At 43.0% G+C, this 25,440-nt stretch overlaps 1 protein-coding gene across 2 annotated transcripts; it reads right to left on the bottom strand.

The window, feature by feature from the left end:
- Positions 1–3,699: 3,699 nt before the first annotated feature.
- Positions 3,700–25,215, bottom strand: gna12a (guanine nucleotide binding protein (G protein) alpha 12a). 2 transcript variants are annotated; one of them, XM_020102650.2, is made up of 6 exons: positions 24,468–25,215; positions 18,291–18,509; positions 8,892–8,942; positions 8,500–8,700; positions 7,976–8,182; positions 3,700–6,454 (listed from the first exon to the last, which is right to left on the bottom strand). In XM_020102650.2, exons 1-6 carry the CDS (start codon positions 24,783–24,785, stop codon positions 6,293–6,295), a joined length of 1,158 nt encoding a protein of 385 aa, XP_019958209.1. In that variant the 5' UTR covers positions 24,786–25,215; the 3' UTR covers positions 3,700–6,292. The 2 variants fall into 2 exon arrangements, with proteins under 2 accessions (XP_019958209.1, XP_069386164.1); XM_069530063.1 differs by lacking the exon at positions 18,291–18,509 and having other exon boundaries at positions 24,468–25,182.
- Positions 25,216–25,440: the final 225 nt, after the last annotated feature.

The following is a 25,440-nucleotide window of genomic DNA, read 5'->3' as shown; positions in this document are numbered from 1 at the left end:
GATTTTATTGTCATAAGTGAGTCCTTAAACACTATTTCTACAATATACTGACACTTTTTATTGTTTGTGTGCTGGAGGTTGTTCGCTGAGCTTTTTTATAAAAAGTCTAATGTGCATAGTGAAGTTTGAAAACTTTCATCCCACCTGGTTTATCTGCAACGAAGATTTAATAGTCATCATATCATTTGTGTTGTTTATATATATTTCAGCGATATACTCAACTGTTATTCTTTTCATAAATTGCGTGTCGGCTATTTCAATCTTCAGACCAGAGCACACAAGTTTTCAAAATAAAAACTCTGTGATTCAGCTCGATGTGTGCATCACCATCAAAAACCAAAAGAGGCCTGAGGATTAATATTTGAAATAACAGCCTGTTTTTTCTTCTCACCATAAAACAGCAGCTTTGACACAAGTCCGCAGGTTTAAGAAAAAAAAAATAGATAAACTTCTGACCTTTTAATTTTTTATGTTATATTGTGATTTTATATTTTTCTGCAGTTTTTAAAGTTTTTCATCAGACGGTTCAGTTTTATCATAAGTCTGACTCTCGATGATGACACACACGCACACACACACACACACACACACACACACACACTGATGGGAGGATTAAATGTACAACAGGTTTGAATATGTCTGTGAATGAATCCACTCTGACACACAACTGAAGGTTCATTCACCCAAACTCTCTGTAAATGTTCTTAATGAGAGTTGTTTTGTGTGAGAATGTCTTATTTATTTGTGTGTATTTGCCATAAACACAATTTACTATGCCAAAGATATTTGAAAGTTCAGTATCTGACAAACACTGAGCGACTTCAGACCTTTTTATTATTTCCGAGACATGAAAACATTAGTCAATTAGTGTTGCATTACTCCCTGTGTACCAGCAGAGGGAGACATCTGCCTTCGTGTGTCCAAACTGCCTCTGATGGTTCAGAAATGTAGATATGTAGAAGTGATTCATTCCCATATGTTCACGTTAATTGTCATAAGAGGCCTGAAGTAGTTTCTTCTACTGTCACGTCTGCATCTGTAGCCTCGTTGTGTTTGTGATCTTCTCCCCGTGTGTGTTTGTTTTTCCGTTGTGTCCATAAACAAACAAGCGTCCTCGGTGGCTCGGCCAAAAAACACGTCCAGCAGAGCAGATAAGACGTCAGGCGACGCCAAGTTAATTCCACTGTCAGCGTGAACCAAAACAGAAGTGGTTTAATGACGGCCGGGGGCCCAGCGATGTGTCACGGCCAGATCGTCCGCTAATGAACCACCGGTTGTTTATATTGGTCTGTGTGATGCATCGGTTTGGTCAGTTCCTGTGTGTGTGTGTGTGTGTGTGTGTGTGTGTGTGTGTGTGTGTGTGTGTGTGGATACAGGGAGCACTTGGCTCATTATTAAATATCAGAGTTCAGCTGTAGGCCCAATCAAAACAGCCTTAGGGAAACATCAGCTTAACCAGAGTCATGAGACCTAATTCTCTCACACACACACACACACTCTGCAGGACTGATGAATGTGCTTGATAGTGCTCAGGTCTGTGTGCTTTAGTGTGGTCAACAAACTGACATTTCTAATTTCTCTTATATATAATTTCAGCAAATTGAAAAACATGATTTTTTTTTTTTTAGATGTGTGTGAGTTTACTATTGAGTCTAAATGAATTCAGGTCTGTTTCCAGTGTGTGAGTCTGTGGTTACTGAGACAGGACCTGTCATCCGGGTGGAGGTGTAGAGGTTTATTGAGCGTTTACAGCTGGTTAGTGGGTGTTGTTTGAGGACTATGTTCTCTGTGTGTCACGAGGTCACGATGCAAAACAAACATCATCATCATCTCCAACAAAGAACAGCAAGTACAAGATGTGTTAATGTAGAAACGTGGATATTTTGACACGTCACAGCAGGAAAAAGCACAGAGGTAAATAACAGAAATGTAATTTATCTAGTCTGAGTAGTTGTTTGTTTCATGCAAACAATACTGCATGAGTTACCATGATACTTGGTGGAAGGATGTGATAAGGGGAACACTCAGACAGATGTTCATTAGTCGGACTCTTAAACGAGCTGCAGGCCTCGGTGATATTGCACACACACATTTTAACAAAGGACTAAAAGACTCAGAGCTCTTTTTCTAACATGTTTCAATGATGACTGTTCATTTTATGTATTAATGTGTTTCATAAACTCTTTTATTGTGTTTGTGTGTTGGTTGTGTGACTATTGTTTACAAACCAAAGACTACTCTTCATATGTGTCAGGAAAGAATCCATTGAATTCTGGTGCGGATCAGAATCAGGAGATGAATCCAGTTGACATTTTCGCTGATTTCCCTCAGAATAGTTAATGGATCTTTAATAAAAAAGAAAAGGTTGTTGTGTGTTTCATTTGGTGAAGCTTGATTGAATTACAGGGGACAGTTGGGCCTCGGCAGATCTCATGTGTTTACCCATAATAATAATAATAATCTATAAAAATCTGAAATAAATCCCCTCAGGGACAGTGTTCAACTATTCCACTGAATTCATGTAGTTTAACAGATCTACGTACGCTCACAGTACAAACTTGTTCAAAGTGCAACACGAGGACAAAATGTCCTGCTCTTCTGTAAACGAACGCTTCCTCATGTCTCACACACCACTGGGGATATATTTTTCTGCTCCCTGTGTTTTCCTCTCATCTCTTTTGTAAGATACCACGGGAGGCTGGTTTGGGTTTCTCTGATGTGTGTGTGTGTGTGTTTGGGAGGGAGGGAGGGAGGGAGGGGTGGCGTCGAAGGGATGTCGTTCTTACAGTCTCTCCATTTTGGGATCAGGACAGGAAGTAGGCTCAACAGAGGAAACATGACACCCCCACCACCTTCCTCTCCTCCCTCCCTCCCTCCTTCCTCTTACTTTTCTTGTATTCCCTCTTCCTCCCTTTGTGTCCCCCCCCCCCCCCCCCCCCCCCAATCTGTTCTTACCCCCTCCACAGGATCATTTCGGCCTTTTTTTTTGTTACAGGGATCCTGCAGGCTGCCACGTGTTTGTGCCATGTGTGTGTGTCTGTGTCTGTGTGTGTGTTCAGGCCTTAAATTACATTCTCCTCACTTCCCGTGTAAATAGATCCACGTTGAAACTGTGATTTCTGAAACAACTCGGGTCTATTTGTCGGCTCCCTCCCTCTCTCCTGAGACTGGCAGCCTGTTACGTATCAGAGGCTCGTCTGATTAAAAGTCAAAGCAAAGGTCAGACTCCGCTGGGTAACGGAGATATCGCCCGACTTCAGCTCCTCTCTCATGCCTCCTCTCTCGTCTCCCAGCTCTGCCTGATGAGCTTCATATTACATTATGTGGAATGAAAGCTGAGGGTTTGCCTGCAGGCTGAACACCAGTCTGACATTACTTATCAGGAGCCTCAACTCTTTTGCTTTCTGGCTTTTGCTTGTGTTCATAAATAATGATTCAACAGCCCCAGGACGTATTTGAATTCATTTTTTCTCACCACATCTTGAACTCCAAACAGTTTTTAAACTCCTCCGCCATCTCCCTCTGTTCCCCCCCCCCCCCCCCCCCCCCCACCACCACCACCACTCTCTCTCCCTCTCCCCCCGTTAATCCACTCTTTTTTTTCACTCTCCAGCTCCGAGGGTCCTGACCTCTTGCTTTACCACACGCACAATCAAACACACACAGACGCCAACACTGGGAAAATAAAGAAACAGCATGTCAGCAAAAGGCAGTGTATTTCACCACAGAGCACAGAGCCAAGGCAGTGGGAAACAAAAAATAACAGCAGAAGACGTCCCTCTCTTCATCCTGCTCCACTTTCAAAGTCCGCCGTCTGTTTATTTGTTTCTCTGCCTTTTTCTTTTTTCTTTCTTCTTTCTTCCCCTCCAGACGTTTTCCTTTCTGGTCGTTTTTCTCTTGGATACATCCAGTGCAATGACGACACTTACAAAAACAAAAAGTTGCGTGTGAGTGGAAAAGGTAGTTAGTTAGTTAACGACACGTTTTACAGCAACGTTACAGTTACAGTGATACTGTTAGACCGAGTGGTGTTTGTATTGTAAGGTTAACACACAGTGTCAGGCAAATACTTACAGAATACTATGTACAGGAAGTAAAAACATGCTCAAACGGGCCAGAAGTCACCATGAACACACACAAAAAACCGACACATGACACAGTTTGATACAGTATGATAATAATTAGGCTTGTGGAAGTGCTCATGAGTCGTTCCCCTCGGGGCTGTTGGGATTTAGTACTCGGCCCAGCTGTTTCCTGCTGCTGCGTACCAAAATGCAAATCACTTCATATTAGTCAGGAACTTATTTCGAGGATCCAAAGAAAGATACGGGTTTGAGAAGATTGAACATGTTCTTGAAAACACTCTTTTCTCTGATTGGCTGACGGGTTCATTAAAATCACGTAAAAGGACACGTCCAACATGGCAACAACCAACAGTTTAACCGCCGGTAAAAATCAGTGCACAAGGTTCGTAAAACTGCAAGTAACTATAGCAACAGTACTTTTTCTTTTTTTTTTAAACGTCTCTACGCTACATTACCAATGTTCACTTTTGAAACAGGCATAAATAAGAGAGATTATTATCAATAGTGGTTAAATCTGTTGGTAACTTTTTTCAATGACGCTTTAAAGTTTTTGTCGCTCGGGGGAATAGCGGTCGTAACGAATCAAAGTCGTCTCTCACTCTCTTTTTTTCCTCTGTTTTGGTCTCCCAGCCATTCCTGAAGGAAACATCAGCTTCTGTAGCCACTTTTTCTTCTGGCTGTTTAGTTTTGTACAATGAGTTTGTCGTAGATTTGTTTTTTTGTTTTTTTTAATTTTAAAATTTAAATATTCACTAGTGCAGCTTTAAAATGTGATGAAAACAGTGAAAGAGCCAAAAGTGACGTCTTATGACTAATGAGAGGAAACTCAAATGAAAGCCTGAGAGGCTGGGACCTGCTAATGATGATGAATTGATGATCAAACTTATTGTTGTTGATATTTCACATGTTATTAGCCTGATAATACTCACGTGTCCCTGATACAGAAACTATCAGATAAGAGAGAAAGGATCTGACTGTGTTATCATTTCCATTACTGAGATGACTTCCATGTGTTTTTGACTCAGTCTGTCTCGTTTCTTTCGCTCGCTGTGGACTTCTCACCCCGACTGCTACAGTCAGGAGAGAATCCAAAAGTCCCAAACTGTGCCAGAAACATGGGGATAAAGTCATCAGCAGTTCAATCCTGTCGTTACCTTTGTGTTTACAGGACAAAAGACTTGGAACAAACGGTTTTTTGTTTTTTTTTGTAAATGCTTACGATCTCCCTGGGGTCAAGTCTCGGCCATATTGTGGTACATAGTGTATATATATAATGGGTTGTTGGTGGGAAGCAGGAGAAAGACATCAGGATAGAGATTAACCATAATTCATGTGTGTGTGTGTGTTTCTTTAAACCAAGACGGGTCTCTAATTTGACCGTCTACTGTTTCAGCCGGAGAGGGAGGAGACGAACAATCTGACTATTGTGCCAGAGAGACGAGGAGAGGGATAGAAAAAAAACAGAAGAAGAGTGATACAACTTGTTATCTGCAGCTGTTAATCTGTTGTGTGACGATGGGATGAGGAGAGGAAAGTAACGGAGGGGGGGTGAGGAAAAAGACAGCGCAGGGGAGAACACAGAGCATAAGACAGATTCACTTCTTTCCCTCGGTTAAAGATCATTGACCGGAACACGTGTGCAACCTTATCAGATAACGCAGCATATGACCGGTACGGGCACGAATCCTCTTCCCCTCGGTCACATGTACATTAGCTTCTTCCTTCAGCTCTCTTTCCTCCTTGTTCCGTTCATGAACTCTCCCTCCTGCTTGTTGCTTCCACAGCTTGATCGCTCCGTCAGTCTGACTTGGTTTTAGTGACAGGGTTTGTCATTATATACATCCGAGAAAAAACACTTTCAGTGCTCAAGTCATCTAGTCGGTGCTTTTTCTCTTATTTCTCTCTTCTTTTCTATACATTTCTCAACATGTATATTAAGAACACTTGAGTGCTACGAGCAGGAGAAGGTGACTGTCTTTCCAGCATACACACATTTTTACAGGTTACACAAAGGGTCTCGTTCTTTGTGACCCTCACAGTTTTTCCACAGGTGCCGACGTCGGCCAGGAGCCACTCATTGGTTCCACAGGTTCAGAGTTCAGTTAGATCCTCACGAGGGTCGACCCCACAGGTCAGCGTTCACAGGACTCAGACTCGGGCCTTAATTCACGTCTGCTTTCACAGTTTAGCCGTCTGTAGCGTGAAGGTCACTGCAGCATGATGTCTTTGAGGTTTTCCTGCAGGATGGTGTCCTTGACGGCGTGGAAGACAAAGCGAATGTTTTCTGTGTCCACCGCCGTAGTGAAGTGGTGGAACAGCGGCTTCCCTCGGTTTCTCCTTTTACGACTGAATGATTGCACCAGAAACGCCTGGAAGGAGCAGAGCGAGGACAGTTAGGTAACTGAGTTAAAGCCATGGCTCAGATACAAGAGGCCCTGTTTGTGTAAATAGGGATTTCTCGTGGAGAAAGCGCACTTGGCCGTATATATGGATTACAGGTTTTCTAAAATGCTCTGTACATGTACACATTACAACTTAATATTCAGAGTATTTACTTCCACGTGAATATTAGTAGTAGTGATATTTGTGCTCTTCTACACACAACACCCCCACAAGTGAGCAGCTTTAGAGGTGACTACTACAGTGAATGTAAAAAAGTTTCCTCCATAACATGAAAAAACAGCCTTCACAAGCATTTCAGCTCAGACCATGTGTGTAAACAGGAAGTCGATTTGCAGTCGGTTGCTTAATTGCAGAAAAAAACTATAAATGAGCAATTGTGAAAAGCTGGAGCAGGGATTTCTTTTCTTTGGCCGATGACATGGTGGAATTGTTTCTGAAGTGTCAGCAACGCTTTGCCTTCACCGCTGGAAGTCAAGTCAGGACTTATAAGAACCAATAAGGAAGCAAATGCAGGTGATTGTATCATCATTTCCTCTTTCTGCCTCAGATAGAGTTTTGAATTTTAAAGCAGAACCAGCGGCATTTCCGAACTTCTCCATCTGGAGACTTGTTGGACGTAATTGTAGCAACAGTGACGCATTTTAAAACTAAAAGATAACTTTCAGTTTTAAAATAGTAGCCTGGTTGTTCTAAAGTAGAAAGAGACGACAAAGCATCAAAGCAATCGTCGACTCCTACAGAACTTCACATTTTATTTAAATATCTCTCCTTCAACACACCTCAGCTTTTTGGCTGTGAATAGTTTTAACAGCAATCTGAGTGCAATCTTAACAAAGTACAACCTAGTATCGACAGCAGGAATACAAGCGTACAAACACTGTAAAGTTTTAAAAGCACAACTATTATTAAGTCCTGTTGTCTGGTGGTGATGTGGAATAAAATATCTTGGTCCAACATCCTCTCTTTGCCTCACTGGCACTGAAACAGTAGATCTCATCAGAGAAGGTTATATTCCAATCTATCCCTTCGTGATGCGTCCAACAAAGATATTTTAATAAAATATGAAGCTCTACAGGCTCTGATTGCTTTGTGTGCCACTTTCTCTGCTTTTGAACCATTTGAGGTTTAAACTTTTCATGAATATTAAATGATATTTTTAACAATAATATGGACCCCTAACCCCAATTTCCTACTCTGAACCCAAACGCTAATAATCTGAAAAGTTATATCAAGTGCAGTTCTGTTATACTGAGAACCACGCAGTAGTCCTGCGGAACAGAAAACCCTTCGGACGAGTTCCAAGAATTGTCCATTTCATCATGAGCAAATACAGAACAGGGAATGTCTTCAAGTTCTCGTTATGTGCTACAGAAATGGGAAACGTACGACCTCAGGAACATAAGACACTGGAATCATAGAGTGTCACATAGGACGTTAGAGACCTTACACGGGATGAGATGTTGGGAACTAAGGTTGTGTGAGTGTACCTGTACATCCTCTAGCCTGCGAGGGTCTCCTCTAAACTCAGGAAAGTTCTTGCGGATGTCCACTGTGCGAATCTTTTCCACCAGCAGGTCTGTTTTGTTCAGGAAGAGGATGATGGACACGTTGAGAAAGAGCTTGTTGTTGACGATCGTCTCGAAAATGTTCATACTCTCCACCAGACGGTTTGTCCTTCGATCCTCCATCAAGACCTGGAGTCACACACACACACACACACACACAGTCTTTTGTTTTTTGGGGTTTTCTCTGCACAAATTAAGGATTGAGTCGTCATCATATGACTTCATCATATGAGTTGATGTGACGTAGAACTACAATCAAGTTTCCTCAGCCTACCACAAAGAGAGCTTTGTGTAAATCCCAAATCTAGCGTCTCTCTGATGTTTCTTGTCCATTTTGTAATTGTAAAACTCTGGAGAATAAAGATCAGACTGTCTGACTAACCTCTTAAAACCTCCACGTCAGCATTACATGACCAGTAGTGGGTAAATGTGTGCTGGAAGGGTACCTGGTCGTACTCGGACGATGAAACCATGAAGAGAATGGAAGTGATCCCGTCAAAACACTGAAACCACTTCTGTCTCTGAGACCTCTGCCCTCCCACATCCACCATCTTGAAGGGAATCTTCTTGATGACAAAGTCGTGCTCGACTATTCCTTTAGTCGCCTTCCTCGCGAACAAGATGTCCTGCTTGCTCGGGCTGTAGTTCTGAAAATGGGGGACAAACAATTGATTTTTTAAAGTAAGGGTTGGCGGTCAAGCAATGGAGAAGGAGCTTTAAGGAGACATTATGTTTTTCTTTCCTCTGGTGTGTTGAATAGTTTTTTTTGTGGATGCAAAAGTTCTGGAAGGTCAAGAGGATTGTTTCCTTTAAGATATTACAAGTCACTTTGACTCACCAGTTGTCCGATACGATCCAAGTTATCCAGGAAGTATTTCACCGACTCACTCTGCAGACAGGAAGAGAAAGAAATTACAGCTGAGTCATCCCATTTCACAAGAAACCAAGTTTTAAAAGACAAATGACCAAGTTACAGAGCTTAATCTGATCATTACAACGGTTTCTTGTGTTTTCTCCTTATTTCCTCCCCATCTCGTAGAAGCTGTTATAGTGTGGTCAGTGATTTAATAAGACATCAGTCAGTGCAACAGAAAACATGTGACCAAGCATAATCATATCAATCGCATCATATTATTTCTAACATACTGCGGAGCTACTTTTAATGAGCGGGCCTGATCAGTATCAGTGCCTGAATGTAGAACCATGAAGTGAAGGGACTCCGTTATGTAACTGAATCATAACAGTCTCTCTTTTTTTTTTCTTTTTTTTTTTTATGAGCCTCGTTCTTATCAGTGTTGTCACTGATCACATTAAGAGCACTTCTTCACATCGCCACAGAGAAACTGACAGACACACTGACAGACATAAAGCTGCATTCATCAACATCTTTATCAATCTCATATTCCTGGATCACAAACGTCAAACTCATCGAGCTTGATTCCAACGGCAGCAGTTGTTATCACCCCCAGGGACGTTGTGTTTGTTTGTTCGTCAGCACGATTACGTAAAAACTAATGAATGGGTTTCCACGAAACCTGATGGAAGGATGGGACACGGATCACTTGCATTTGTTGTTTTTTTGACATATTCACCTATTTCCAAATATTCAGTATTAGTTTTTACTTGTTCTTTATTTGTACAGAAGTTACAGGGAAGTATTATCAATCATTACCTCTTTCTAAGTGTTGTCGTGGTGTGTGTTGGTTTATTTGTTTGCAGGATTATGTAAAAACTACTTAAACGATTTTCACCAGACTTGGTGGAGGAATGAGTCCTGGGTCTGATTAGAACCCAAGTTAGATAATCAGACTGCTTCCTTCTTTCTCAAGAAGAAGGAGACAATCACATGTAAGACGGTTCGGCCTTGCAGCAGATTTGTGCTATTCTACTTTGTGTGAATATTCTCAGCCCGATACTCGCTCTGTTGTCAGCTTTGTGTTCCACCAACTCCTGAGGGAAGAATCTGTCTCTGGTGGTCTGATGACCACATAGTTTACAGTGGGTTTTTAAAGACTTTTGAAAACAGCTCAGAGAGAATGAACACAGTTAACTTTCTGACAGACGAACAATGAGCTGAATTCTCTATAAAGCTGTGCACTGCTGAGCGGCGATAATTCTCTGTGGCTTCTTCGCCATAAACAACCCGCTCACAATGTCGCTTTGAGTTCTGCAGCTGCGTTTTTTATGAAAATATCAATTACAGCCACTTACAGACATCAACCGAGTTCATTTCATTTTCCTACAGCAGGAAAATAAATTAGCAGACTCTCGAAACTTGAGTTGTCATCCATCACAGTGAACATAAAGTCTGCCTTCATTCATGTCAATGCTACACTGTTGTTGAGTGGTAATGTGGTTTAAGTGCAGGCTGATTGTCACTGTAAAGGATTACACAGCTCAAGGGAAGTTTTGAGAGGCTGCTAATTGATTCTGTGGAAGTAGCTGGTGCCTGGAACAGAGGAAAAACTTTGGAACGTTCAGTTTTTCTAAAGCGCAGAATACTTTGATGTGGTGTCAGGTTTACGTCATCTGTAGAAAGGGAACAAAAAAGGAGTCGCAACTTCCGAAACCAAACCTTGATACAAAACACATTGTACATTAAAAAATAATTTTCACCAATGATAACTGAAAGTAGTTTAAAATTGAATCTCGTTCTTTCCCCCTCTCAAACACACACACACACACACACACACACACACAGAGGAAACAGCTGTGTGTGTGAAAATGGTGGGGAGAGGCATGGGGGAGGGAGGGATTAGTGAGTCAGAAAGAACTGCGTTACAAAGTCATTTTAGGAGTACCGCACCATCACACACACACACACACACACACACACACACACACACACACACACACACACAGAGGCTTCACTACAATACAGCATTGTTCAATTGTTCATCTTCAAACTTTTTCCCCGGCAGCAGATTTTCACTTTCTGTCACTCTGACCAAACTTTTTTGATGTGGCTGTTAAATGAATCACTGTCGTCGTCGACATGGTGCGACTGTGTAACGACCAGGAAACGTGACCCCCCCCCCCGTGGGGGTGAGACACGACCTCGTGACCCCGCCGCTGACCCACACTGTCACTGCTGTAGGAAACAAAGCCAGACGCTGGGATTGGTTCAGCGGGACGAGAACGGGACGAGGGGCGGGTCAGAGGGAAGAGCAGGGAGAGGGGAATTCCCAGAGATGAGGGGATACGCAGACACAGACGTATGTGAGCGGACACACACACACACACACACACACACACACACACACACAGACAGATCTTTTCCACAGACACTAACTGCCATCAGCAGAAATGAAACAGTCTGATCATTCATCCAGTGGAAGCATTACACGAAGCATCAAAATAAATTACTTTTATTCAGCCAATGTTTTAGTGCCTTGTAATGCAAATCCACAAGTAGTAAAACTAAAAAATACAGCGTGTGCGTGTGTGTGTGTGTGTGTGTGTGTGTGTGTGCGCTGAATAAGGCAGGAGGAATGTCTCCATTCATGACTTGTATGGGCAGATTAGGGGCTTTATTGCGGCACAGACCTGAATAAGCTCACATTCTGCGTTGTATGATTGTGTGCCTGGGTGCATGTGTGTGTGTGTGTAGCCACAGGTACATGCGTCACTTGTAATGTGTGTGTGTGACTTGGTGTGCCACCATTGTTCAACCACTGAAGACTTTCACTATCGACCACAATGAAATATTAACTCACAGGTTGAGTAATAATCCAGCGTTCTATCTAATCATTCTTTCATTTATCGATCTATCCATTGATTAATTTTTAATCATGCCAGTCCTCAGATATATTATCAAATAGATAGATATCCCTCATAGAGTCTGATACTCATTTAGCTAAATAGCTCTTAGAATCTTAGCTCTCTAACTTTTTTCTGCTGAAATTAATGTTCAAACAAGTGAAAACATTTCAAGTAAAGAACTGTGTTCTACTCATGTTGTTTCTAGATCCGAGCAGTTTTTGTCAGAACTGATCTGAATATGAAAATGAGACTCACGTTGTAAGAAACCCAAATGACCCTTTAATTCTAAAATCAATAGAAAAAATCCAGGTACTAATCTAAGTAGCAAGAGGTAGAGATGCTTTGTTACAGTCAAACTTTACTTGAGTAAATGAACAAAGTATTAGGATCAAAATAATCTTTAGGATGTCATGAAAAGTAAAAATACTCATCACGTAGCAGGTAAAGCTGAAGATAAATTAACTATACCCTGAGAAAATGGTTAAAATATTGAAAAGCAACATCTCACAATGTTAAAGAAAGTGAAATAAAATCCTGGATCCGGCTCCTGATTCCGATCTACGTCAAAATGTTCTGGGTTCTTCCCCGACTCTAACTTCCCCCAAGTTTCATGGAAATCTGTCATGTTGTTTTTGTGTAATCTTACAAACAGGTGATGTTGAGATAAAATTACATCATGAATGTATTCTGTATATTTAATCTCAGTCTGTTGAGAGCTGTAAAATACCGGCTTCTGCAATGTAGAGAAAGTGTTTTACTGAAGTAAGCTTCAGCTCACAGACAGAATAAGATGGTAAATAAGGAAGTACAGCTCCTGTCTGACAGACTCACAGGTCCGGATCTCGTCTCCTCAGACATATGGAATGAGAGCATGAGTCTGTGCATGTGTTCACGTCTTGGTTGGGCTTCAAAGTCTCACACGGTCTGAACTCGTAGCTTCTTCACTCAGGATGTCTGTGCTGCTGAAGACAACAGCCACAGTCGAGCAGCGTGATATACAGCCTTGTTTTTGTCAAGCAGAGAGGAGGGTTCGGTGTTTGTGTCCTATATCCAAACTATGTGTTATCTGGATGTGGTGCTGGGAACACACTGATGCCTGGCAAGTAAACAAAATCCTCACGTGTGCTCACTGTCGGTTTATTCTTCTGTCTCCTTGAAGTCCAGTAAGTGTCTGGATGAGACGCAGGTCGGAGGCGTTCAGACGAGGGTTGGGGATCGTTTTTTTGTTTGTTTTTTTCGATGCCGGTGCTAAATCCATACTTTTAAAATGATGCCTGAACAGTGTCAGAGCCAAAACTTTGATCTTATTAAAAAAGCTTAAAAACGACTATTGACAACATTTTTTTAGTTGCTAAAGAAAATTGGAAGCATACTTAACTTTAATATAGAAAATAAAACTTGACCCAACGACATGATTTAACACTAAATAACAGCTTCAGTGCCTAAAACAAAAAAACACTCCAGCTCCAAACTCGTCAACAATTGTCTCACAAATCTCATTGTCTTTCCAAGCTGACGTCGTCTTTTTCAACCTGAGATATTTGTACTTGTTCAGTTTCACATCCGTCACATGTTCGAAGCGACATCAACACGCCCACTCGCATACTGTGGATTTCTCTCACGTGGGCTCACCCGGACAGTTTACCAGGGGCCTGGCAGGCAAAGTTCCAGAAAATATTCAAAAGCAACTCACTCTGACATTTGCGTTCTAACATTCAGCCCCTCCAGAAACTAGTTTGGACTTCAGTGCACGTCTGAAAACAGCCTCTGTCTCTCTCAGCCTCCCCATCCCCCCCTCCCCCTCCCCCTGCACATCTCTAACTTTCCACTCCCTTCCTTTCTCCGTCTCATCGGACGCTCTGTTTTTTTGTAGTTCCTCCCTCTGTCTGCCTGTGGCTCCGCTCCAGCTGTGCCTGGGAAAAGCTGACTGTGGTATCCCCGGAAAACCTCTCCGAGAGAAAAAAGGGGGAAGGAGAACAAGCGAGAGTATCTAACTCAGCATATTTAACCCACAGTAGACATTTCTTTGTTTTTCTTAAAAAGAATAATGATGATTCTCTATGTTCTACTTATTGTGAACACATCACATCTAAATCTGAAGGGGGGGGGGGTCACAAGGTTTAATCGGTGAAGTAATTTCTGAGAACAGCTGGATACTGTAGTAGTTCGAAAGAAGGAACCAAACAGGAACACATTGTGTATTTTTTCACTTCTATTTTCAGTCACAGAGCCACGAGGGAATTACTGTTGTTTTTCAGGTCTTATTCTCATAATTGTGTTAATTCGGACTCTGGGTCACGCTGACGTTGCCCAAGGCGCCTTCACAATAATGTATGTATGTTGGGCCGCCTTATTTTATTTCCAAATAAAGTCAAAAATGTTTCCACAACCCTGAAGAAAAGCAAAGAGAGCTGGTACAACCCCAGGGTTCACATGATCATGCTCATTAACTGCACAAAGATCTACAACCTGGGAAACGAAGCAGCTGCCGGTTAATCTGGGCTCATCTACACATGGTTTGTTTACATATTTGTGGCAGTGGAACGCACGAGGTGTGATAGCAAACCGAAGATTTGTTTTTGTTTTTTTAAAACCACTATCTGGTTACGAGAAAGGCTCGGTCAGCTGTCCGCGCAGTAAACAACAGAGATAATTACAAATAGCCTTTCAACATCTTCAGGACATTTGTTTAATGTTCGTTTTCCTCTGCAGACACAGAGTTATGTATAAAAAGATAAGTCATGAAGGGGGATTTCCAAACTGTTTGAAAATGTTCCATACAGATCATCTGCAGCCGGTGGGATCAAACCATAAACTGTATATAAAGATGGATGACGCATCTCCACTTTCTCCCACTATCTCCTACAGTGTCACAGCCTTCGAGCCCAGGCGACGTCATTAGGAGTCTGCACAGTAACGATCAAGGGATGGAGACGCTGTATCGAGTTCCTGTCGATACACAGATGACATTTCCCCCCATTTTTATAGCATCAAGTAACAAGCTAGAGTGGCGCTCAGAGCTCATACCGCCGCCCGACAGTCCCCTGATGAAACCAAATAGAACGCACTCATATTGTATCAGTCCCTTAAACATGCCTGGCTGTGTTCATCGAGATCCACGAATCATTTTGAAAATAATCCTCTCTTATGTCACCATCTTCCTCCCTGACACATCCTGCATCCTTCCACCTGGTTTCTAGTTAATTCCTCCTGTGGTTTTTTTTTGTTGCGTAATCTTACTTTCAAACAAACCACAACTAACAAACGAATGTCTGGTAACATGGAGGATGCAGGGTTTATCAGAGAGCCGTCATGTTGTCCATCTTTATTTACAGTCTTTAAATGGAACCCTGAACCGTCTTGCTGTTGGAGCTGCTTTATGACTCCATGATCATTTCAAACTTTCAGACAAAGTGGAAGTTTCAAGCGTATGGAAATATTTATGTAAAAAGTTTATAAAGCTCCAGGAAGCTTCTCCCACTATATGTTTATATACGGTGGAGCCAAGTTTCCTGAGCAACGTGGATGATGAGCAAAATCACTGAGACTTACTACACGTTCCCCTGTCTCAGAGTATTTACAGATGGTGTGTGAGCATGTGTGTGTGTGTGTGTGAATGTGGAGCTCACAGGAATAAAATCGAACACATACTTCCTCGATTCATTGTTGGTTTTGGTCTTTTCCTGGGATTTAGAATAAAAACTGAATATTGAATGTGATCCTTCAGAGGCAGAGTGATGTGTGCAGCTGTCGCATACTAGCTTTATCACACACTGACTCCAGATAAGACAAGGCAGTCTGACCCAGAGCTGTGCACTGACATCTCACACACACACACACACACACACAGTATGTTAAGTGAGAGGGAGGCGGAAATGGCTTCCGTCAGACTCCAGATAGTGTCGTCACTGATAAATGTGTAACAAGGTCAAAGGTCAAACTCGGAGAGGACATAATAGCTGCAGTGTCGCTTTAACAAACAAACAACAGATAGACTGGAAAGCCTGAGCCAACACACACACACACACACACACAACACATCACGCACCGACAACAAGACCAGCTGCTGTGAGACATTCGCTATGTTGACAATATGGTTAAGTGGTTATTCATGACGTTCTGTGTCGTTAACAGTCCGCTTGGCCCTTCACAGCACATTTGTAGACACTTGTAGGAGCAAGTGGTTCTCCGGCCGCTCAGGGATTTAGACGAGTGAGTGTGCTGCTGTGCTGCGAGTGAAGAGCGCTGAGACTCAACACCACATAGTTCAGTGGTTGTGCACTTCTCGAAAGGCCAAGCACAACATGACTGAACTTAGATGTTAACTCTATGCTCATAAATTGTGAACTTATGTTTTTACAACACGGCCACTGTAACTGCTAAATGCTTCAATGAAACTTTACTATCAGAACATCATCCTCCATCACGAGTCCTTCTCTAAATGTTTTTTTATTAGTTAGCAGGATTATGCAAAAAAAATACTGAACAGATTTCCATGAAACTTGGGGTTCCCCCCTTTCTTTCACATTAAGGGATACGGGGGTTGGTGTCGATGAGTGTGGAATTTCGTCTGCAGAGCCCAAAAAAAAAATCTGGATCCAGTGAATTTAAATGTGGTTTCATAAGGTCTAGTGTTTTTTCAGTGGTTGTATGGTAAGAAATAGAAAACTGGGACTGTTGGGGCCTTGGTGGAGGGACACGCTCTCCTGAGTGTCGTCTTCATCCGTCATGTTGTGTTGGGTAACAAGGATTGTGGGTATTTAAGATGGAGACAGTGTTTGTCAGAAGTTTGAGGAAGAACTTTGTGGTGGAAGCGTCAATGTGGCAAATAAAATGCTAATGTGTGCGAGTCTCCTCTCTTCAAACTTCTGATAAGATTTTATCAAACCTTTTAAAATACCTGGTATTTTCAATAACAAGAATACTGCAGTATTTTGAGTCTTATCAATGAGACTATTTATGAAATAAAAAGACAGAAATCTTAGTGTCGGTGAAGTGTGGAAACCACTGGTATCGATCAAAATATTAGGGTTAAAAGGAAAAGGAATTAGACTGAAATCTACGGGCCGTTTCAAATCGGTGCAGCGTAGCGTGGCCGATGATGCGTCGCAGGGCTCCACTTCACCGGCTCCATTTCCAGTCAAGTGAAATATAATGACACCTTTAGAAAGTTCCTCAGGCTTCACTCAGCGCAGTTCTCCTTCACCACGTCGACAGGTAAAGCATTTCTCGTATTATCCAGTTAGTTCCTCTGAAGTTTACAGCGGGCTGCAGATTATTAGCTCTGATAGAACTGCCTGTGGTAAATCAGTGACCATGAAGATAGCTGCCGCTCTCGACCCCTGAAGGGACGTGGAATTGTTTCAGGAAATCGTTGGCAAGAACTTTTATTCTTCACTACGAAAATACACAAAGTGCAGGGTGTTTTATTCAAGGTGACTTCGAAGCATGATTGAGATGGGGAGGAATGACGGGGATCAACAGTCCCGGCCGGTTCTTGGTGTCATGATGTTGTTCGTATTTTAAAGGGAAGAAAAACAAACCTTTCATGAGAAATCCATCTTTTCCTTCACAGTAACATGGAACAGTCATTATTAGTTCAAACCGATAAGTGAGCGAAGCCCTGCTTGTTCATTGGACGCTCTTTGGCTTCGTGACGTGTTAAATGAGACGCATCGTGTCAGTCGGTGACTAATCTCTGAGTAAACGTGACTCTTGGAGCAGACGTTCATGGGAGGATTAGTGGAAAATGGTTTATTGTCTCAAACTCTCGAGGTCACGACCCACTGAGAAGATAGCATAGGAAAGCAGAAAAACATATTTTTCCGGATAATATATTATCACGCACAGTATTGTCTTTCTTCGCTAGTGTTTGCTTGTTTGTTTTTGTGCTAATAACTAGATAATCCTTAATCTACAAATCTTTATACGCATAATTAGACGTATAAAATGTGTTTGAGATGTTTAACAGTTCAGACTTTACTGAAAATGACTATAAATAAAAAGAAAACAAATACCACAGAATATAAAGATCTTTAAAGTGATATTATTTGAATAACCTATTATTCATAAATATGATAAAAGAAAGAGAAGATGGAAGTTTTGATACAGAACGATTCCAGGTTCCATTCTTTGTTTTTCTTCTTGGTGTAAGAACGATGGTTTCTCATTGTCACAATAATCCGTAGATCACCAGATGCGACAGCTCGTCCGCGAACAAACCCCATCATATTACATCCCCCGAATCCACAGGGTGCAAACTGGGAGTGCACGATCACCAACTCACAAACAGAAAAGTCTGAAGATTTCATCAGAACAAAACTTGTGTGTTGATAAAAAAATCTCTTTGCAGAATCTCATTTTGTTCAATAAATATCATCGAGTTGAAGGTGGAGTCAGTAAAGGTGAAGACTTCAGCTCAGCACAGGGAACATGGGAAATTAAACTGGGAACCGCCCCCCTCTAATCTACTCACCAGTTGGAACTCGGCCCGCCGTGTGTAGGCCCCCTGTATGCCGGCGTCGGCCCACAGCGCGCACAGTGCCATCACGTACAGCTGAAACTCGCCGGGCTCCACCCCCGAGGCGCCCACACGCCCCTCCCACGACATCACCAGCATGCCTTGCTTCTCGTTCTCGCAGCTCTGCCAGCTGATGCCCAGCTTGTCGCGGGCGTCCACCAGCACACGCATTCCCTGCAGAGACACACAAGTCGTACATCACACGTCTGAGCGCAGTGAAGTGGTGAAACGACTTCAAACCACACTGATTAAAAAATAAATAAAATAAAAACCTCACACTGCATGTGTTGTTCTCCGAGGAAAACATCAACTCTGTGTCGAGCTTCTCTAGTAAACATGGAGGGACTTTAACAGGGAAGCTCATGTCTCGGAGACACACACACACATGTATGAAGGAAAGCTGGAGGATTGATCTGTGTGGGAGGTCTCCTGCTGACTGATTAAAGTTGCCAACACACACACACACACAGACACACACACACACAGATATCCAGTTTTGTATCTGATTCCTTTGAGGACCTCGACCGTTAGATCTTTTAGTGATTTCAGTTTGAATCTTACTTTTTAAGATATACTTTCCACTCAGCTGTTTGTGGTTTTGCGATGTTATTTTCTCTGTGTCTACTTTTATGACTTTAAGGAGACTCATGTCGTTCATAAATTCAGTTTCACATGTTCAGTGGATGTTATAACTTTAAAAGGTTCACATGCTCTGATGTTCAGAAAACGTCACTTTCCTCAGACTGTTGATTGCTGCAGCTCCTCTCTTCAGCCTCTGTCTAAAACGATTGGTTTTAGCTCCTGTCTCTTTCATTGTATTGATGAATTGATCGGCTGTCAACATTGTCTGTCAGCTGTGGAGTGTTTTTCGGGGTCAGTGTCGGTGAGGAGATGTGTGTACGAGCGTATAGTTGTCTCATTCAGGAGTTTTTACACGTCAACAGTTGTACTTCAAGTTCCACTTCCACAGAAATAGAGGAAACCCGAATCAAAAACATCTGGTACTTTCCTCCTCAAAGACGTAAACAAAAAAATAAGAAAAAGAAGATGAAACAGTAAATTTCTTACCACTGCAATTAATTTGTGGCACGCAATCCTGTGTGTGTGTGTGTGTGTCTGTGTGTATGCACGCACGCACGGTCTGCCTGTGATACCCCTTTGTGACAAAGTGCTGTGGTAGGTTTTTTTTTAAGTCTGATCCCTTGTTTTTACAACTTTATTTTCTTTGAGAGAAAGACGACAGCCGACCTAAACAACTGACTGTGACGAGTGTTACACACAAAGACACACGCAACCATAATCTGACACACATGCACATCCAGCAGCAGCGTGCTGGTGGTGAAATTACAAACAGAGGAGTCACTGTGCGGGAGCCTTGAGTCACATCCAGTCACGACTGCACTCATCTGCAAGATCTTCTGTCTGTAAACCAACACAAGTCTTGTCAATACACTAATGTGTGTGTTTGTTGCATAATCCACTTCGTCTGTCTCTCTTCCTGCCTGTGTCTCCTCTGCCTGTAATAAGTCTGCAGATAGTGGGTGTTTCCCTGTAGTTTACATTTCTTCACCAAATAATACGACAGAGCCGTATCAAGCTGACCAGGTTGGTCCCGTTCCAAATCCTCCTCCACATTCGGCTGAAGAAATGCTGCCCTTTTTTTTTTTTTGCCCAAATTTGGAATAAAACACATCAGAGTATCCTTCACATTCTCTCGTGTGAGCTGAGCGATTTCTTACATTCTACACATGATCTTTTTTTAATTGATAGAATCTGGAGATAGCACACGCTGGGATAAACATTCTGAAACTAATCATGGCCTTTGAAAGGTTGAGTTTGAAAGCTTCGAATGTAATAAAAAAAGGTTTTGAAGCCCTGCCTCCGAGATCCAAACTTTTCTTCAGGATACATCCACACTACTACATTTTTTTAAAACTAAAACAACATGTCCACATGAGCGTTCTGGCTCTGTATCAGTTTGTGTCCCAGTCCGAGCTAACACGCACGTATCACATGTCACGAATTGCTCGAATAACAGCTTGAGTGTAAAATACAGAATTTAACGGCACAACAGCTGTTAGAAAAGACAGCAGAGTCAGCAACACATGTAATTGATTCTCCGTGTTGTGTTCTACACTGGGAGCCGAGGCTGATGCCGGTTGTTTTCTTCCAGAAGGGGTCATGTGACGATGGGTGAAGGCTACGTCGAGACAGAAAAGACTCGGGGGGGGGGGGGAGCCAGCAGCATCTCGAGGCATATCCCTAACAGAGTTTTCAAACAAAAACGTAGTCGTGTGGAGTTTAAGATCAGAGCTGTGGGACCACCCTGCCAGAAATCACGTTATTGGCAAGCTTGAATATATGTGGACGCATGTCTAAAAGGTTAAAACGGCAACAGGAGCGCAAGTGTGCGAGCGCAAAGTTTCAAAATAAAGATTTGCCTGTTTCAGAACGGTGTAAGTGCAGCAGTTTTCAAACCTGGAAAACACCTGGAAGAAGAGAGAGCTGCTGTTCTCAAGACGGAAAACTCAAAATAATGTTTGCAGAGATAAAACTCAATACAAGGCTTCATGACTTAGTTTCAATCATACGAAATCATTTTTTAAATTAGATTTCAAACTCGCAGACAGTTTCAACCTTTCACAGCCTTGTTTTCAGTTTTGGAATATAACATAATATTTATCTCATACTCAGGCTGTTTTGTGATTAGTGGGTAATTGCGTTCAGGTTGTTATCAGTTAATAGTAAATGACAGATAACAAAACAGGAAATGATGAGTCGGGCAGAAACTGTTTGTCCTTTTTATTGTTGTTATTCTGGATTTGTTGGTTTGAATAATTGAGAATTATATAGTCGTCTAAATTACCTTTATTCTGGTTGATTATTATCTATTTGTCCTTCATGCATTATAGTGACATTGCACAGCTCGTTATGTAAACTGTAACTTTCCTTCATCCGTATACTTGTATTTCAACTTTTAAATTCTCTTACTGAAAAGGACACGTTGATGATGAGCGTGGAATCATTTAATTTGGCTTCCCCCTTAATTGCGAGATTCATTTTGCGTCACTCTGAGGCTGTAGCTTTAACCTGATTCTCCATTTTGTGGCCTGTGTCCGTTCACAGGATGCAGCCTCTGAAAAGAAACACCGTCTCTGTCTGGGAAACGTCTTGTGGACCTGTCGGTGTGTTTGACATCTACAGCAGCTGGAGCTCATAGATAATAACCAGAAACACTAGTGTACAGGGACTATTTCGCGAAGCTAAATGGCTTCAATTGAACCCGACCTCTGCCCTAAACTCGACGATCAGCTGTTCAAGGCAACAATTAGGAGGAAAACATTTCGACAAAAGGCCGCCTCGGTATTTGTTTTATGGGTCATTGACCCGACATGAAAACCTGACGTCTGAGCTGACGACTTGAATTCTTATTCGTCATGAGAAGGAAGCCGAAGAAGCTGGTTTAGAGAGTCTGTCTCCGCAGCTGCCTTCCTGCAGTGATGTCGCTCTGCTCTCCTCTTCAAGAGTTATAAAGTTTGCGAAGTGACGTATTAACGGACGCAGGAACATCCACGTGAGGTTTGTTGACATGTTGACATCTTTTTTATTTGCAACAGACGGAAAGAAAAGGATCTGACACAGTCTTGGTTTTACGGGGAAAGTTAAAAGAATTTCGTTGAAGGGCAAAAATCATCAAACTGAATCATTTGCGTGACCCACGGATAAATTTCTGTGAACAACTGTGAACTTGTGACTTCACCCATGATTGATGGGGTCTGGCCAAAAACTCAGACAAGCAGGAAAAAGATTGTAAAAGATAAATAAAGACAATCAGAAAAGCACAGATAAAGAAAAACTGCAAGTAAAGTCCAATAAGCTCTTAAAAGTTTTCTTGAGTGTAAAGCTGTTTCTTGGAGCTCACCACCTATACCCTGTTGTGAGCAGCTTGTAGGGTTGATTCGCCGCTGGCTGTGATTTTTTTCCTCCCAACATTAGAACCAGCGGTTGTTTGTTTGTTTTACTTTGACTCATGGGAAGTGAACGCTTCCACTTTGAGGGGGATTAGAGCAGAGCTATAATTACTGCGGCTGGAGGAACAGGACCACACCTGAGCTCAGCCTCTGTCATTCATTTTTACGAGCTGAGCCACACACACCTGTGATCTCTTTCAGCTTCATCCCTCTTTCCTCCCTGCGTCGTCCTCCTCTGTCATTATAGGCTCCCGGGGAGGAAGGGGGAGGTTGTGGGAGGATGTTGGGGGAGGAAGGGGGAGTGTCCGTTATACCAGGCAGGTTAAGCTGATCCTCCATCAACGACCAAAACAAATGTCAAACTAACCAGCAGTCTTTTTAATGGAATCACGCTCAGTCGATGATGAGGTGAAATAGTGAGAAGTCCATTTTTGTGTGTCATTCATCATCACTAATTATTGAGTCTTCAGCTCCAGACGTAAAGTTGCCAAAAGCAGTTTGTATTTGATGGTATATCTTGTTTTATTACAGTTATTAGCAGTGAACTGATGGAGTTGGTGGGTCTAAGACACTGATTGAAAATGGATTGGCACTAATTGGAGAGTGGATTGATCTTAATCATTGATCAAGCACAGAGGCCAGTCACTGGTTTCAGCTTGTTGAGGATTTGCTGTATTTCTTTATCGTCTCTGACAGAAAACAAACTGTCGTCGGTTTGTTTCAAACTAAAAAGCAAGATGTCAACAGGAAAACTTAAAATGACAGGTTTCCCCCTTTTCTTAAATCAGTTAGTCCAGAAAATAAGCGACAGTGAGAGAAGGAAATAATCATCTGTTTGTTGTTTGGTGCGTCTCCCTCTTTATGTTTAAATCTGGATTAATTGGAACATCAATTAAGAGACTGATTGTTGTGGCTGCTCTGACACTAACATCGTGCCTGATGTTGTTTATGAGATAGAAGTTTTTCAGGATGCTAAACGATGACTGGGGGGGGGGTTGAAGGAATTAGAGGCATTTACTATCAAGTTAACATTTTGTATGATACGACAAATCCACATACTCCTTTCTCTCGTGTCAAAACAAGCACATTTCCTTGCTCGGTTTTGCTTCTTCGATCTGCCCACACTTATACGGTGTGTTTAGATGGTGGTGGTATGTGTTGGTATTCGGAGCAGGGTCGTGCACACACTGCTTCAGCTGTGCAGCAGTTCAGGCTCTTATCATCCTTGTCTGGGTTGTGTGGCACTCAGGGCGGATGTGCTCATCCCTTAGGAATAGTCCGGTATTGTTAGCTGGTGAAGGAGGCCCGGCCATGACAGCAAACAAAGGGGGAGCTCACACACACACAAACACACAAAAACACTTGTCCTCTGTATAGTTGTGAGGACACTCATTGACATAATGCATTCTCTATCCCCTTAAGCCCACTTCCTGCTACGCTGTAGGTATGCACGTAGCCTATGCGTGGCTACTACGCCATTGTGAGCATCCATAGTGGTGCACATAGGTGTGTGTGCGCTTTGCTAGCGTCCGTGGAGTTTCTATGCTTGAGTTCTTTCCAGTTACTGTTTATTTACAAATTCTCTGACGTCTCAGTTTAACAATGGTGCGTCATCATGTCGGAGCTGATGGATGTTGAAGAGCAATTACTTCCTCTTAAAGAAATCTCTTGTCCGCTTGGTCCGTCTTCGTCCGTGTTCGTTCCTTCAACTCAATTCCAAAATGGCGGCGGCGAAGCAGGAGATTCCCGGAAATGCGACGCTACCGAGAGGAACGAATCACACCTTGACGTCCAGTTACACTTTTTGGGGAGGCGCTCGTCAGGGTACGGCGAAGAGTTGCGCGGAGGATACACGTCTACGCGTTGGCTATGCCGGAGCTACAGCGTAGATACGATGGCTTTTAACGCTATAACCATCGCAGCTAAATACCTAAACCTCATTCTAACCCTAAAACCAGGTCGTAACCCTCAAACAACCCCGTGAGGACAGTGTGAGGACAGGTCGACATGTCCTCTGTAGACACACAAGAAGTTTCAAGAAGTTTCTCAAACAAATAACATAGAAAACCAAGTGTTGACGGATTATCAGAAATCTAAACTTTGGACTGTAAAGTTTGCTCTCTCAAACTTTTATTTCCCAGGGAGCCTTGCACCTACTCACCTTCAGTATATTCTCATAGATGGTGTCCCGGAAATCCAGCAGCGCCTTCTGGTCGAACTCCTGCCCGTTGATGATGCGCATCTGTTTGAGGAATGTGGACTTTCCGCTCTCTCCGGCCCCGAGCAGCAGGATCTTCACCAGCCGCCGCACGGCTCTCCGCTCCCGGGCGAGCATCGCGTCGATCTCCCGGCTCCTGCGCCGCGCCTCCCGCTCCTGCGCCGCGTCCCTCTCCCGGCTCCTCTCCTTGCTGCCGCCCGGCTCCCGGCTGGCGTCGGCCGGCAGCAGGCAGCGGCTCAGGCTGCGGACCACTCCCGACATGGCGGGTCGTGGGAACAGATTGAGTTTTTTTTTTAAAATAGGAAACGGTTCGCGGAAACCTCCAGGGGTTGAACGTTCATTATAGGATGCGACGTCCCGGGTGGAAACGACCCAGAGCGGCTACATCCAGCTGACGGTCCCACGGAGGAATGAAGAAAGTCCACATCCAGGGGGAAGTTATCTAGTCCCCGACAAGAAGAACCGTGTCCATCTTGATTCAGAGCCACCGAGTCCAGGAAACTACCAGAGGAGGAAACTACCAGAGGAGGAAAGTTTCTCTGAAGTTAGTTTAGAACAAGATGAGGAGAGAAGTGAGTCCGTCCATCCACACAACTACACAACTACTACAACTGTACAACACACACCCACCGTGACACACAACTACACACTGACAGAGGGCTGTGAACTTGGCCACAGAGAGGGGGGGGAGGAGAGAGAGAATCAGAGAGGGGGGGGGGGGGTGAGAGAGACAGGGAGAGAGAATCAGAGAGAGAGAGGGGGGTGAGAGAGAGAGAGAGGGGGGTGAGAGAGAGAGAGAGAGAATCAGAGAGAGAGAGGGGGGTGAGAGAGACAGGGAGAGAGATAGGGTAGGGGGGGTGGAGAGAGGGAGAGAGAGAATCAGAGGGGGGGGGGTGAGAGAGACAGGGAGAGAGAA

The sequence above is a fragment of the Paralichthys olivaceus genome, chromosome 8, assembly GCF_024713975.1.
Source record: "Paralichthys olivaceus isolate ysfri-2021 chromosome 8, ASM2471397v2, whole genome shotgun sequence".
In the NCBI taxonomy this organism is placed as follows: Eukaryota; Metazoa; Chordata; class Actinopteri; order Pleuronectiformes; family Paralichthyidae; genus Paralichthys; species Paralichthys olivaceus.
Note: the sequence above shows the minus strand (reverse complement) of the source record. Positions and strands in the feature narration are given on the sequence as shown.

Coding starts and splice junctions, on each gene's coding strand:
- gna12a (XM_020102650.2), bottom strand. CDS start 24,785: ATGTCGGGAGTGGTCCGCAGCCTGAGCCGCTGCCTGCTGCCGGCCGAC. Junction 18,510..24,467: donor TCTATGAGAATATACTGAAG/GTGAGTAGGTGC, acceptor GTGTCTCTGCAG/GGAATGCGTGTGCTGGTGGA. Junction 8,183..8,499: donor CATCGTCCGAGTACGACCAG/GTACCCTTCCAG, acceptor GTGTGACTCCAG/GTCTTGATGGAGGATCGAAG.